The sequence below is a fragment of the Acomys minous genome (genome assembly GCF_964271855.1).
Source record: "Acomys minous genome assembly, chromosome: 17".
Lineage (NCBI taxonomy): Eukaryota > Metazoa > Chordata > Mammalia > Rodentia > Muridae > Acomys > Acomys minous.
Genome location: NC_140500.1, coordinates 51,588,476 through 51,605,186, shown reverse-complemented (window position 1 = coordinate 51,605,186; position 16,711 = coordinate 51,588,476). Strand labels below are relative to the sequence as shown.

General features: G+C 43.3%; 1 protein-coding gene across 5 annotated transcripts in view; it reads right to left on the bottom strand.

Annotated features, from left to right (window-relative positions):
• PRICKLE2 (prickle planar cell polarity protein 2) overlaps positions 1 to 16,711 on the bottom strand; it is a 348,904-nt gene that overhangs the window by 52,036 nt on the left and 280,157 nt on the right. The window contains exon 1 of one of the 5 annotated variants that reach the window (XM_084765616.1): positions 95 to 240. The exons of the other annotated variants lie outside the window; for them this stretch is intronic. Coding sequence (XP_084621742.1) covers positions 95 to 100 — 6 coding nt within the window. The 5' untranslated portion in view covers positions 101 to 240. Of the gene's footprint in view, positions 1 to 94; positions 241 to 16,711 lie in introns of those variants that run through there. 5 annotated transcript variants of the gene reach the window in all.

Genomic DNA, 16,711 nt, shown 5'->3' with positions numbered 1-16,711 from the left:
CCCCTCACCAGCCTGAGGAAGGCTCACAGTGGGACGCCAGCTGTTTCCATTGCTCCCGCCACCCCTTAGGACAGTCCACTGCTGTCTTTCCTACCCGCATACACAGAAGAGCACCCTAAAAGACAAAGCTGCCCCGAACTTGGGGCTATCCCTCTCTGGAAGGGGACAAGAAAGTCAAAGCAATTCTTTATCAAAGGAGAGTTCAGCAAATGCACAGGTGAAGCCAGAGGGCAAGGCTTTCCCAGCCGACTCCCAGCCCTGTTGCTTTACCATTTTCTGTGCCGCTGTCCCATGGGAGGCACCTCACTAGCCAAGGGATGTGTCAGTGCCTGCCTAAATACTGCTCTCTCTCAAACCTTTCTCTGGCACTCTGCAGGTTCCTGGGTGTCTCAGCCTCCACCTACGTCAAAAGCCCTCCAGGTTTGAGCCATTTGCAATGCAGGCAGCACTGACATACACTGAAAAGAGACTCAGAGCCGGCTGCAGAGCGTGTAATTCAACATCAGCAGCAGTACACGGACCTTTGCATCTCCTATAATGCTGCTCTTTACAACGGATGTATTCCTGCAGTTGCTGAGGTTCACTAATTTTTAAACAGTGGGGACTGTAGCAAGCATCCAATTTTGCCTAAGAAAAGAAGGCAGACATTCTACTGAGGCTGTGGACTCCTAGGATATAGGAGGAAGAACATACTAGGTCCAGTTTAAAGGTTTTTTTTTTCTCCCAGTAGCAAGCAGTAAGTTTTTACTTCTTTGTGGAACATATGTGTGTGTGTGTGTGTGTGTGTGTATGTGTGTGTGTGTGTGTGTGTGTATAATCATATAATATATGTGTATATATATGGGGAAGGATTCTATTTTAGTTAAAATATTTATTTATTATATATTTGTGTTTATGTATGTGTGCACATGTGATACACAATAGTGCTTGCAGGTGCCCACAGAGGGTAGAGGGCAGCAGCATTGGTGAGGCTTTATGGGTGTAGCTTCTGCCATCCTGAAAGACTCAGTCTCACAGCAGACTCCCTGATCCCCTGGTTCTTAGATATTGCTGTGCTCATAGATAGAGGCAAAGACCAAGTCCTTACATCAGATGTGACAGCAGACACCTCTAGAGCAATGAAATCAGAAGAGAGGAGAACCACCAGGTGGGACCCAATGTTTGTGATACTTACTTTGTCAACAAATACTTATGCACTGTGCTGACTTCCTGTGTTTTAATTCTTTAACTGTCAGGGAGGAAGAACCCACCCTCTAGATGGTATCGCCACCACCAGGTCACATGAAAAATAAACAGAAGTAAAAACTGATGAGAAAGGGCTAGGGGTGTGGCCCAGTCAGCAAAGCACCCACTGAGCTAGCATAGGATCTGAGTTTGGATCCAATCTCCTGCATCAGTGTAAAAAGCTAGTAGAGTAGCAACATCTGTAACCCGGAGCGGGGCCAGGGACAAGGGAGATCTCTGGATCTCATTGGCCTGCCAGCATAGCAATTAGTAAGTTCCAGGTTCAGGCAGAGACCCTGTCTCCAAAAAGGTGGAGTGGGGCTGAAAAAGATACCCATTGCTGACCTCTAGCCTCTATATGCACATATGCGTACATACTCACACAAACAGGAACATATACCCCCAACTAAGACAGACAGAAAAGGTGCTAATAAGAGAGAGTGTGATATTTTTATAGAAGAGGAAAAAAGATCCCCATAGGCTCAAACATCATGGAGGATGCTTCCAGGATCACTCCCAGAGCAGTATAAGCAGCCCTCATGAAACAAGACAGGATTCGATGCACTGGAGATGGAAGCTGGGCCTCTAATTCCATCACATTTTCACACTCCATATTGCCCTCTGCATGCTTCCTCTAAGTCCTTTGTATTAGAGGTGATGGAAGTGAACACATGTCCCCCAGAATATTGGGGTGAAGAGCACTGTCTACTTTGATCTCTAGAAATCAAGTTAGGAGTATTAGAGGGACAAGCATATGATAAGGTTTGAGATGACAAGGCTTTAAGAAATGTAAAAGCCACCGTTATTTTTAAAATAAGAGGAACCATTCACCATGATGTGCCTGTCACCCCCTGAATTCAGTCCTGAAGGCAACCATAGATTTTTTTGTGTTGATGACTAGCTGGCTTTTTGGAAGAAAGTCTGGGTTGCTGTAATCCCTCCTCAGAGGCAGGGAGCCATGTCCTGGAGGGAAGGAATGGCTCTGAGTTTCTGGGCAGGTCACAGATGGCCTGCCACTCTTGAGAAGTGGCAGCTCACATCACAGATTAGCTTGAGATTAGTAGCTGGCTGTCTGGCCATCTGACGGCCACACTATTCTGGGAATGTCTTTTGAGAGTCCTTGTACCATTGGACATCGGCCAGAGGTAAGAAGAGGCCCCGATGTCTGTAGTTTTGCACTTGAGCTTTGACCCTGAGTCAGAACACTGCTTGGAGAGGGTCTTCTAAGATGGAAATAGTGCTACATGTCTATAGTTCTTGAACTTGTGAGGCTCAGGAAGGACAATTGGGAGCTTGAGGCTAGCCTCAGCTACACAGTGAAACCACATCTCAACCATAATAGAAGGAAAGAGAGAAATAAATATTAAAGTGAATATAAGAGGCAGCTTTGCTCTAGTCAATCTTACCATTTTCGTAATCGTGAAACATCGGCAGAAACTGCTAACGTGAGCTGAATCCCTGCCACGTTTCACAACACAGACACCTGGAGCTCACCTGACCCTCCTGTCAATCACTGCTCATTATCTTTGCATCATCCATCCCTGAGAGCCCCTCTTTAGTGGTACACTGAACCAAGCCTGTGTGATGGTGCTCACATTTTCCCAGTGTGGAATCCTCTCTGTACCCTCCACAGCCCGGCAGATAGGTGTGAACTGTGGCTCTGTCATTTCCCTTTTATAAGGCTCCCGAGCAACTTACACAAACATTCAGAATCATCTTAAAATCATGAGGACTAAACAAGAGTACACACATATAACATACATGCACTACGATGATGTAATCGCGATGGAATATTTCACATAGCCATGGTGGTTGATCTTGGTTGCCAAGTTGACTACATTAGAATCTACTAAACTCAAGCAGCTGGGTGTGCCCATGAGAGATTTTTCTCGCTGGATCATTTGAGGTGAGAGGACCAAGTCTTAATCTAGGTAGCACCTTCTCATGGCACCTCACATAAAAGAACGTGGAAGAAGGAAGCTTTTTTGCCTATTTGCTCTCGCTCTCACTCTCACTTACAAGCTCATCTACCCTGTTACTGAGACACTCTTGCTGGAATGGCATCAGACCCTACTCCTTTGGGGATGCCATTGTGGACTGACAACCAGCAGCCCTTTAAGAATTCCCTGGGACTCCAGCACCAGATTGGGACTGCTGAGCCAGCCAGTCTCATGGACTGAACAACTACGGGATTCTTGGCCTTTCCATCAGGAGACAGACATTGTTGTACTACTTGGACCACAGCCTAGAACTCTCATCCATCCCCTCTACACACTTCCACACCCATATACACACAGAGACACACAGAGAAACACACCCCCACACACAGACATACACAGAGACACACACACACACACACAGAGACAGAGACACACAGAGTGAGAGAAACACACAGCACACACACAGAGATACACACATACACAGATACACACACACACACACACACACAGACAGTGAGAGAAACATACAACACACACACAGAGATACACACAGAGATACACACACACAGAGAAACACACACACTCAGACACAGAGAGTGAGAGAAACACACAGCACACACACAGAGATACACACACAGATACACACACACACAAACACACACAGAGTGAGAGAAACATACAACACACACACAGAGATACACACACAGATACACACACACACACACACACACACACAGAAACACACACACTCAGACACAGAGAGTGAGAGAAACACACAGCACACACACAGAGATACACACACAGATACACACACACACAAACACACACAGAGAAACACACACATAGAGACACAGAGAGTGAGAGAAACACACAGCGCACACACACAGAGATACACACACAGAGATACACGCAGACACACAGAAAGACAGACAGACAGACAGACAGACAGACAGACAGACACACACACACACACACACACACACACACACACACACACACACACACACTTCATTTTGCTCTGTTCATTTTGAGAGCCCTGACTAATACCATGGCCTTCCTTCATGTTAGGACTTGTAGCAACACTGATGGTGAAGAGAGTGAGACCAGATCTGGGAGTCACTTCTCTTAGCCCAAGCAAGAAAAATAGATTCCAAGGAATGTAGTACTATTAAAGTAAATTTGATTTCTAAGGAGAAAATGTCAAGTTGTTGTCACAGAATGATGCTTTCTCACTAGCTTCTCATCGCTCTCATCACAGAACCCTCTTATCCCTGCTGTAGTCTGCTCTCCTTTCAGAACCTCCTCAGAGATGAAGGTTTCCCCAGCACCGCTCAACAGTCCAGACTGACTAGCTTTTCTCACGTATAAATTCCCTCAAAGCAGGATCCTGGGTACCCGTGTTGGGGTGGGCCTGCACTGGAAATGGGATGCAAGGAGCCCCACACAGCTGAAGCCTGGAGGACAGAGAAATTCCAAGATGGCAGGACGGGGTGAAGGGGGAACCAGCATGGAGGGAGAATTCTGGAGACATGTATCAAGTCAACAGAGGCAGTGACTGCTTTCTGGTAAACGTAGCTCTTTCTTTTCTGGACAAACAACATCACCTCTTAAAATGGACAGCTCCTAAGCACCACTGAAATCCATCCTTTCTCCCAGTATCCCAATACGCCCTCACATACAGGTTCTATTGAAATATTTTCTTCCAAGGGCACCAATACTTTGATGGAGGACTTAAGACTCCACTTAGGAAGCTGACTGTTTTCAAAACAAATCAGTTCACATCAATTAACACTGCCAAGTTACCACCTATCCTCAGGCTCTGACCTAGTGTGCTCTGAGGAGGAAGATGAGCGGTCCTTCCCTCACTTCTCAATCCTCTCCAAAGCCTGTTGAGGGCCTGCCATATTGACTTCTCCATCTCTGGAGGTGTGGGTGCCAGAAGTTCTAGCAGGGACAGGAGGCGAGGTGGTCATCTGGTAGGGGAGGGATAGTTCCTGGGAGTCGGCATGCATTTTCTCCTAGCACCCCCTGCCATAAAGTCACAGGACAGACCCAAACAAACATCAACCAAACCAACGGAAATAAGAAATGACAGCGTCAACTTTTCAACACTACAAAGATTCAGTCTGTCACTGCCTTATGAAAACCCTACACATGTTCACTTGCTCATTTTCTTTTCTTCGTTTGCTTATATATTGACTTTACATCCCAATTGTAGCCCCCCCCTCTTTCTTCCCCCTATCTCTCCTTCCCTACTCCTCAGAAAAGGGTAGCCCCTCTATCTCCCTACCAAACCATCCCAGCATATCAAGTAGCATCAGGACTGACTGAGCACATCCTCTTCCCCTGTGGCCTGGCTAGGCAGCCCCGCCAGGGGAAACAGCATCCACGTCCTCTAATAGAGTTTTATCAGTAATGATCATTACCAAGCTATTAATCAGTTGGCTTGCCGATAGCACGGCTCATTGTGCTGCTCTTCAAAAGTGAGTGTGCTGAACGTGCTAGAAGCTTTGCTCTACTTAGGTGTTCCCAGGTAAAGGTGCCCCATGATTCTGCCCGGGTGAAGTCATCCTGGGTTCATCCCTGCACAAAAGCAATGAGAGCACAGTAAACTGGCTTAGAAAATTAAGCTGCTGTAGACTTTTATTTAAGATGTTACTCCCAGTCTAGGCAGCTTGGCAACCGCTTCTTGGTCTGTGTTGGATGGATGGTAAGAACTTTATGCAGAGTGCAAACTCATCCTGCAAAGCAGGGCCTCGCCCATATGAAGACTGGGCTTGTTTGGTGGAATTGTACATTTGATGGCATCCCTGCCTGGGTGGAGATAGAAGCTACAGTCGATGACCGCATTTGGGAGAAAGTCATGCATTGTAAAAAAAAGAGTGCTGAAAAGAGCAGCTGCAATAGCAGCCGCCCGCTGCATCCACCACCGCAGCTGAGAAAGACTTGATTTAGCACAGCAGGTTGCATGCTGTGGCTTGCACTGGGGCCACTAGGGAGGCTTGTGAGGACACTGATTTCTAACTTGGCAGGGGTGGGGCCCTGCCATGTGCATCTCTCAGCATTCAGGCTGTCCTACTGGCCCACTGCCCACACTGTCAGGGTTCATAGCTACCCCACTGCTTCTCAACAACCACACAGGCTTCCTGTTTTCTCCAAGAAATCCAGAATTTTCTAAAGAAGAAAGAATCGGATGAATCCCATACAGCTTTTCTGGAGTCTTCTCCTCCACTTAGGCATATGAATTGGTAGGGAGAGTCCATAGCCCTGGTAAGAGTGCTATTGGCAAAGTGCTAATGCTTTGAGGTGGGAACACTTTTACATCCAGGTCTACTTATAGTAGGAACCCAACATAGGCAAGGCACATACATTTGCCTGGCCCTAGAATCTGTTGCTCTTCATTGTATGTTTGAAGAAAGAGATTCATGACCTCTTTATTTACTGAGTGGCTCTTGGGTCTCAAGTGTTTGTATGTGTAGTATCCCATGAGCCCTGAGAGCACCAAGATGTGGGAGTTTCATATTCACCAGAGCATGTTATTTAAAAAAAGATCCTGGGACTGGCAAGAGAGTTTGTTGTAGGCATAAAGCTGTTGTGTAACTTAAATGCTGATTTCTGTCACCCCCTGCCCCCAAATCTGGTCGCAGTCCTTGTGCTGAGAATCTCTGTTTCAATGTTATTTAAACACTGCTCCCCAGTTTTCTCCTGATATGCCAATAAAGCAGCTTATAGCCAATGATGGCTAAGCAGGAGAGAATAGGGCTGGACTTCCTGCCAGCCAGGGAAGGAGGAGTTAGAGGAGGAAGTAGGGGATTCAGCCATGGAAGAGGTCCAGGTGACATCAGGAGAGGAGGTGGAGCAGGGAAAGCTACAGAGTGCAAGTATCTCTGGGATGTGCGCTGGGAGGAAACCAGATTAGCTTAGAAGGTTAAGAACAGGGTAATAACTGCTCAATTATTGTGTTGTGAAGCTTATTAAACAAATATAAAAAAGTTTCAATTATTTGTGTAATAGCTGTATTAAGAGAGAAACTGAGAAACAATCACAGTTTTATAAAAATAACTTTAACATCTTGTGGTACAAGTTCAAGGACCTGCATTTGGCCCCTAGAACTCACATAAAAAGCTGGGTATTGTTTGGTAATTCAAGGATGGGGGAGTCTGAGACAGGATGGTCTTTGGGGCTCACTGACCATCTAGTCTGCCAAACCAGAAAATTCCAGGTAAAATTAGGAAACATCTTTAAAAACAAAGTAGATGAAATCTGATAAGTGACACTCAAGGTTGACCTCTTGCCATCTATAAAGACATGCACACGTGCACGCATACTTGCATAAACCTGTGTGTGTGTATGCACAATGCACATGTGTTCACACACACACACACACACACACACACACACACACTATTGCTTGTGAACTTTGCTTCCTTATTTCCTTATTTTGTTCTTTGGCCATTCAAAAGAGACTTGCAGGTGGAAGAAAAAATTATCAAAAGTCCTTCATGTAGCACATTCTCATTACGTCTGTATTGTTGATTACAGAAATGAAGAATATGTTTTCTTTTGGTGTTCTCCATAATGTAGCAACACATGGCTTCCCAATAAATTCAAAGTGAACTGTGGCGGGTACAAATGTTCCCTACACTAAACAATCCTCCATAATACTCAGGTTGGATGAGGTCAGGACGCTGTAGCAGTCATAGGCTGACACACTTGTCCGTTGCCGTCTTCTTCAACAATATCACTAAACACATCAATGCATCTGCCTAAGAAGATTATTTCTGCCCACTCTTCCCCTAAGAACTACATATGCCCATTTGACTGTACTCCAGCCAATAATAGTATGCATGGGAGGGACTTCTGTGAGCTCTCTCCAGGATGCCACTTGCCTCTTTTAATCTTGATTTCTACGTGACAGATAAATAAACAGAATGGCTGGAGTTCCAGCAGTCACCGTGTATAATTAAGAATGGAATTTGTGACCCAAGAACAATATTAAAAGCTAGGAGCTATAGGCAGAAGCAGGTGATCTCTGTCTATGAGGCCAACCTGGTCTACATAGCAAATTCCAGGATAGCCAAGGCTACATATAGGGATCTTGTTGGGAAAAAAAAAAAGACAATGATAATAAAAATAAAATGACAGTACTGACCCTGAATTACCTGTCTGGGTTTCTTTTGCCAGTGAGAAAAAAATTGCTTCCTTATTTATGGTGTCTCTTAATAGGAGTGAGTTCAATCTTCCCTGAGAGAGTGGGACTTTTTTTTTTTTTCGACATTAGCATACTTCAGAATCATCTGACACCTTTACTGACCACCACGGCCATTTTCCTCCTTCTGCATTAGAAAAGGAGCCTGCGTGTCTGACCAAAATCGCTCATGCTATGCTGGGAGAGAGATAGGTTTAAGAAGAAAGTAGAAATGACTCTGCAAGGCACAGACAGAAACTCTTAAACCGTAATCTCTGACATCGCCAATGTGAGCCAGCACTTTGAAGGCTTAGGGAAAGCTTGTCCTAACCCAGGACTCGCTCACACTCTCCAAGAAGTACAGAGCCTTGGCTCATCCTGAACCTTGGACGGTGAGATCTGCCACTCACAGGAGCCTCTCGATAGGCAGGCTATGCAGAGAGTGGGAGGATGCGGCCAGACTTCGGAGGATCTGACGGGATTTATGGAAAGTACACACTGGTTCTCAGACGGGGACCTAGAGGACAGCCAGGTTCTATTACAGCTATGGGGACAAACTGCTTCTAAGGACCCACCAGCTTTTTTTTTGCTCCTATTTGCCAGAACATCATCAGCCAAGCAGTAGGAGAAAGTGTTGTGAAGTGGTGTCTGAGGAGAACCTTACCATGTCTGCGTGTCTCTTCTCCCCTGGAGAGGCACATTATAACTTTAATTGGTTTGCTCAGAACATGGCTGGGGAGACAGCGGTGTAATCCCCAAACATCTCCATCGTGTCAGACTCCTGCAAGACTGGAGTCAAATTTAGAAGTAAAAGCTCATTTGAGATCTTTTCAGTGAGGAATCTCATTTATTGCTTGTGCCAGTGTTAAAGTTCAACAACAAATCCTGTCAGATGTGGGTTCTGAGGATTTGCTTTCAGGATATTTACTCCCTCCTGACAGGCCACTCCTCCCAGACCAGCTTGGCTCCTTGGATGTGGCTACAACTGCTTTGGGACTCTGCTCTGACCTTTGAGCCTTGTTCACAGTTCCCAGTCAATGGAAGAACTGCACTGTCTGCATATAACCTGGGGCAGGGCCCCATGCTTCTGAGCCTTTCAGAACTGTCTAAATCAAAGGGCCCATGGTAAAGTCTGAGGAACAGACCCTTAATCCCGAATACTTCAGAGACTGAGGCGTGAAGATGGGAAGTTCAAGGCTTGCCTGGACTAAAAATCAGTGTAAGACAAATTTGGATAACTCAGTAAACCCTGTCATGAGAATACAAACTAGAAGGATGACAGTGGGGTGTAGTTCAATAGCAGAGGGCCCTGTTCAAATCCCAGTTCCGAAAAGAAGAGAAGAGGCCAAAGAAAAAATGGAAGAGATGTTTAACTGCTTTCTAGGTAAGCACATCTTTCAGGAAAGTCTTCATCACAACATAAAGAAAACACTATCTTGTGAATGTTTACATGGTTGTGTACATGCCTTCCCCCGCTTTTGGCAAAAGTTTCAATACTGCCTTCAGACAAAATTTACATCTATGTACACAGAAAAAAAAATCAATATGGCAGCTTCCTACAATGGCTAAGTTTCTTGGCTCAAGTTGGTTTGTTCATATGCAAATGCTTGACTTAATACCATCTGTATATAGCTGGGGGACTCTATCTCTTGGAGGATCAGTAAATTCCATGTGTAAGATAGGGATAATCATTTACTTTGAGGCAGAGTGATGAGATGATATTGTGTAACTATAGTGACCTGAATGAGAAATGCACCCCCCCCCCCTAGTATTGAGCATCTGAATACTTTGGTGGGCTTAGGAGGTAAAGCCTTCCTGGAGGAAACGCTTGGAAAGAGCTTTGACATTTCAAAAGCCTGAAGCCATTCCGAGTACACACTCCACCCTCACCCCTTGTTTCTTGATTGTGGTTTAAGAGATTAGCTCTCAGCATCCTATGCTGCCTTACCTGCCACTTCCCCGCTACGATGGGCTCATATCCTTCCGGAATGGTGTCTTAGGGTTTGTATGCTATGATAAAACACTATGACAAAAGGCAGCTTGAAGAGGAAAGGGTTTATTTTAGCTTACAGTTCCACATCGCAGTCCGTCATCAAAGAATGTAAAGGCAGGCACTTAGGGCAGGAACTCAAGGCAGGAGTCTGGAGGCAGGATGTGATACCTACGCCATGGAGGGGTGCTGCTCCCTGTCTCATTCTCACGGCTTGTCCAGCCTGCTTTCATACAGCACCCAGGACCACCAGCCCAAGAGTGTCACCAACCACAGTTATCTAGGCCTTCTCACATCAATCACTAATTTAAGAAACGCACCACAAGCTTGCCCACAGGCGAGTCTGGCAGGAGGATTTTCTCAATTGAGGTTCCCTCTTCTCAAATGAGCATAGCTTGAGCCAAGTTGACATACAACTAGACAGCACAAACTGTAAGCCCAAATAAAGGCTTCCTTTTATAAGTTGCTTTAGTCATAGTATTCTAATCATAGTAATAGAAGAGTAACTAATAGGGTGACCAACATAGGGAGGGCTGAGACTTTAGCTTGAGGCAATATAATGTATGATTCATAACTGTCTATTTCACAGGCAAAATAACATCTCCTTCACTACTTATCCAGTGTGTCCCTAAGCCCCTGTGAGAGTGTGTTTGACACAGGCTCTCTAAGGCTGTAACTGATGTTAGCTGAGGTCATAGAAATGGGAAGCAGTTAAGAAAACCAGAGACCATATAGGAAAAGACCTCAGGCACACAAGCATGTAGAAAAGGTCATTTGATAAGTGGTTGATGCGGTGAGGGTGAGCCCATTTGCAACAGAACCAACCAAATAAATCTCCTGGCACCTGATCTTGCACTGTTGAAATCCAGAATGGTGGAAAAAAAAAAAACCAATGACTTGTGGTTAAGTCATCAAATCTGTGGTGTTGTATGATGGAAGTCAAGCAGACAGAGGCAAGTGATGCTATGAAAGAAATGGGTGGAGGAGTGGGGGTGGAGAACACATAGTGAACAAGGACAAAAGCTGCAGAAGGTTCCACTCTGGGAGAGGATCTGACAAAAGTAGATATGAGGGAGCACAAAAATACAAAGCTAAAATAATGAAAAATCCCAAAGAGACTGACTGAAATCCCACGGTGGGGGCTGGAGAGATGGCTCAATGGTTAAGAGTACTACTGGCTTTTCCTGAAAAGGGCATGGGGTTCATACCCATGTGGCAGCCAGCTCATAACTGTCTATAAATCCCATTCCAGGGAATCCGATTTCCTCTTGTGGCTCCAACAGCCATGTGGTGTACGCACATCCATGCATTAAGTAAATATTCATACACATGCAGTAAGAGAAATCTTTAAAATTCTACAAAAGCTCAAGAAGACAAGAACCGGGGTGTGGCTCTGTAGCACTTCCCAGGCCCCCAGAGCCCTTCTGCTGAGGGAGAAGGATGCATAGGCACACACAATTCAGGGCATGGCTGCCTACTCCGCACAGTGAAAGTTGCCTCAAGGACAATGTGTTAAAGTACTCAGGAAGAGAGTTTGGACCATTTATCTCCCCTGTTTTTAATATGATTCATTTGACCATCAGTTGGTAAAACCAAATTTTTCTAATGACCGCGATTTAGCAAGTTTACACAATATTTACACAATTTCTAAAATTTAACAACGTGGCACTCATGATGCAGTATAGGCTGATTCTAGGTCTTCGTCACCAGAAACTTCTTTGTGTACTTTTTTGTTTTGTTATTTTTTTGTCTTGTCAATTTTTATTTGTTTTAGTCTGTTTTGATCCACCCACCGTGGGTCTTCTGATGGGGGGGGGGCAGCTATGAGTGAACATGGAATTGGGCGGGAAGGGAGGGGGGAGTATCTGGGAAAAATTGCAGGAGAGGAAAGAATATGACCAAAATATATTGTATAAAAGGTTTTAAATAAAAATTTAAAAAGAAGCTTCTAAGAACTGTTTCTTTGGAAGACTTTTGAAAATAAAACTAAAACATTAAAAAAAAATCCCAACAGGTGACTTATTATTAGATGCCATTCTTCGTATGGCATGAGTGAAGATTTGCAGATGTCTTACTTCTGCTCATACAAAGAGAGGAGAACCAGCCTTAACTGTTCTGTGCATCCCACACACCTCATACAATTATAATTTTAGGACTGTATAATGCTTGTGATAAATTATGTTTTCAGAACAAAAGAACCAGACACTGATGCTGGATCAGGCCTGATAAGATTCATTCCTCTCAGCATTGTTGGATGCTAACATCCTGCATCCTTCATGTTCCAGCCCCAGGTGCTTCAGTTACTGTTGCTCATCAGAACAGGACAGCTTCCAGGATAGCACTGTAGAAAGCTTCTGATCCCAACTGGTCCAGCATTTCAGATTGTCCCACATAAGACTCCTATGAAGCCTGGAATTTCTCAACATTTAGAAATTGGACCACAAATGCTATTCCTGGTTTGTTTAACCATTTTTCCCACTTTTATTCGGGCCCCTACAAAGGAATTGTTTGCCCCAAATGAGCTGGAAAAAACCCTAAGAGAACAATGCCCCATTTCCTCTACTGGGGGCTCTTAGTTTTGTGTTCACTCTCTTGGGCTACAGTGCTTATTTTCACTGGGAGTTGGTTATAAGTTATTGGTCTTATACAGAGAAAAAAAACGAGGTTGGACTCAGGGATGTCTCTCTTTTCCTTAATCTTTCTTTCATAGGTATAGAGATTTGGGTTGAAAAGAAAGAAGGGGAATATAGAATATATAGGGATGATAGAACAAAAAGGAGATTATTGAATCTACTGCTCAACTTAAGGCTTTAATTGTTACTCACAAGGATGTTTATTTTTAATTCATTAGTATTGAATTTGATGCAAAATAAGTTTAATTTTAAACATTGGTATAGAATTCAAATTTAAGACTAGCCTTCACAATATATATATATTTCTACTCTAATATGAGGCATTTTATCCATACATCTCAATAATAATACAAGCTTTACTTTAAATACCTTGAAAGTAGTATTGCAGGCTGTTTAGTATAATTAAGTAATACAAACTAATTGTTAGTTGATCAAATCATGGTCATGCCAATTACTGGTCTATTTTTATCACAAGAATATACATATCCTATGTTTAACAGATAGATATGATTCTATAGCTATATAAGGTAAAATAGTTCGATAAGGTCTTCAAAAACCTTAGAGACTTACAGAATATGGCATTTAAAGATGTTTTTATTATTTTAAAGATTCTTTGATAATAAGACAGGTTAACTCTTGGCAACACCCAGTCTACCTCAAAGAAGATGATGAGCATCAAAGAACCTCCTTTTGGAGACGGCTTCAAAGAAGCCACTGGGCAAAATGTCATTTCTGCCACAGACAGAATTGTTCCTAAAAATGGGCAAGCTTAGATGCAGGCAGAGTCAATGGCCAAACTCTGCCAAGACAGGGTAAGCAAGTCCTCAATAGTTCCTGCCTCACAAACATGTCTGTCAGATATATTGGGCCAGAAGGCTGAAGTTGATACTCCAATATCATAGAGAGTTTTGGGTGACTGTTCAGGCAGTAAACTGTCACTATCATTTTTTCATTTGGGAAGCTGCCAACCTGCACTTCCGGTTCACTAAGGTAATAAAAGTTTTATTTCTTCTCAAGCCTCTGATGGGGTTGAAGACTAGATAATTTAGTCTTACAATTAACCTTAATTGTTTAGGGGTTAAGATGTTTTTAGGTCTAGATAGATGTTTTAAGTTGATAATGCTGAGATATGACAGATATTAATTTACATTTGAAATTTTAGATGCACCAAAATAGGAAAGATGTTTTCTTCAACCAAATAGAAATAGCCAAAACACTATGAATGTAATATTTATACAACATTTATATAATTTCTGATTATTTCATGGTTCTTCCTCCTGTATGTAGTTTATTTTATTTATGTGTAATAATATAAATATATGTAAAAAAGAACTATAATAATAATAAAAACAATGGGTAAGCTGAAAAACAAAGGGTATGAACTGCTAAAGAGTCCTTCAAAGGCTACGGTAAGTAGTACCTATTATCTAATTGAACTCTGTGGTCCCCACAGATCACACACCACATGTGCATCTTTGATTTTTGAGTCTGTTTCATAGGACACTTCATTTCCCTAGAAGTCTCCTTTTCTCTCTGTCTTTTTCTTCTTTCCTCTCCTGTTTTCCTTCTAATCCCCCTGACAAATTATAGAACAGAAGAGCACTTAAAATTACTGTGTACTGCCAGATGTTTGGTTTCCTAAAGAGGAAGTTGAGCATTATATACTCTTCGTGAATGAGAACAAGTCCCCAAGCCTTAATATAAACTCTGTTTCTAAGCTGCATATGACTATCAGTCTGTGTTAGGGGTGGTCAGCAGCTCTCCCTTAAAGGGAGAAAATAGCCTCCACCCTGGGGATAGCTACTCAGGAATAATCAAAGTTGATGCCTGCCTAGAGCATGGGAGAATGAAATTGCATTGATGTTTAATGTCGAGCCTTGATTATGACAGAGCTAAGCCTTCAGCTTCAAGTCCATGCTACCCACGGCTCCAAATTTCTGTGTCCTCTAAAACCACAGTAAGTGAACGTGATGACCAAAGGTTATCAGAGAAGGAAAATACACTAAGAGCTATGAGGCTGAAACAGGTCAAATCAGTTACTACTACTACTGAGAGCGACAACCTTGGAGGTGAAATGGTGCTGGGCTGTTAGTGATGGCCTGAGGAGAGTGGTTTAGGGAGGTTCAGTACCTTGTAAAAGGGATCAAGATGCTAAGTTCATCCTTTCTTTTCTGTACTCACTGCGATAATGGCATCTATTCTCAAAACAGCAAAATGGCAGCTAGAGGACCAGTTATATCCATAGTCTAGGTAAGAACTCTAGGTACATAAATATACAGATTGCATAAACACATTCATTTTACCCACATATTCACCTGCTGAAGGAACTTGGGTTATTTTTACCTTTTAATTGCTCTAACTGATGCTCAGTGCATTCTGTTGTGTATTTTTTGAATGTTTGCTCCCAGCTAGCTTGATGATATGCCCTGGGGTGGACTTGCTAGAATACATGGTGTTTCCGTTAACCCTTTCTATGGAACAACTAAACTGGTCCATGGTGGCTGCGCCATTTTCCTTCCCACAAAGTTTCCAATTCCTCCGTATCTTTGCCAACACTTGTTATATTCCACTTTCAAAAAAGTATAGCCATTTTAGTGAGTGCATAAAGGGGGCGGGGAACTCTGAGGTTCTGATTTGTGTCACCCTAATGACTAATGATCATCTTTTCAGTTGCTCATGTAAAGTTTGTATGCCTTCTCTAGACAAGCGTCTATTCAGTGTTTTCTCCATTTTTCCTTCAACTGTCTTTTTGGTTTGGGGCTAAAGAGTGTCTTCATATATTCTCGATATTAAAACACTGTGCACATCCCCAGTCTTAGTCCCCATTTGTAAAGCGGACAGACAGAAAGCTAGACGAGGGAGGAGCTATCTTGACATGTGCCTGCCTGGTGCTGGACGCAGAGAAGAGGGAGGTTTGGGTGAGACACTTCCACAGAAAGGCTTCTACCTGTGTGTGATGTGTATGGCTCCTTTCATACTTCACCAGTTGTAGTAAACCACATGTGCATATCTGGCTTTAATGGGGGGCATTCCTCCCCTGTCTATGAAAAATAGAGGGTCAATCACTGAACATCCACACACTCTGCCACAGCAAAGACGGAAAGTGTGCTTGTAAGTCAGGGTATTTTTGATAAGTAAAGACAGCGGATTCTCTTCATTTACAGAAGCTAAGCTCTAAAGCACTGTAGTAAATGCTGAATGGGTGCCACTCCACTATTCCTAGGAGGAAAAGCTAGGATCCCACAAGCTTCTGGTCACACACGTCAACAGTCGATTGGGCCATGACCTTGGTTCATGGGGAAGTCTGTTTAAGAATACTTTTCAAATGTATCACGGATTCATTAACTCATTGAACCAAAGGCATACCTGACTAAAAAGTATCTAGCAAAAGTCAAACAGCAGCCTTTTTGCCCTTGGGGAAATTAGATACATCACAATTGTTCACACCACGTTGAACAGTAAAAGCACCAGCAAAAAGCACCAAATGTGAAAACGGTGTACCAATCAGACCATTTAGAAAGGCCAAGTATAAAGGCCAAATACCGCCTTGGCTTTTGTCTCTCTATGTAAGTCTGTTAAAGACCATGAAAATACTATGCATGTTAATTTGGGGATTGCCAAGAAATGTTAATGAAGAGGCAGATTTATGAATATGGGATCATAAACAATGAGGATCAACTGAAAATAATAAGCTATCTGCCATGCTCTAGAGTAACGGTGGATCTGGAATTTAAAT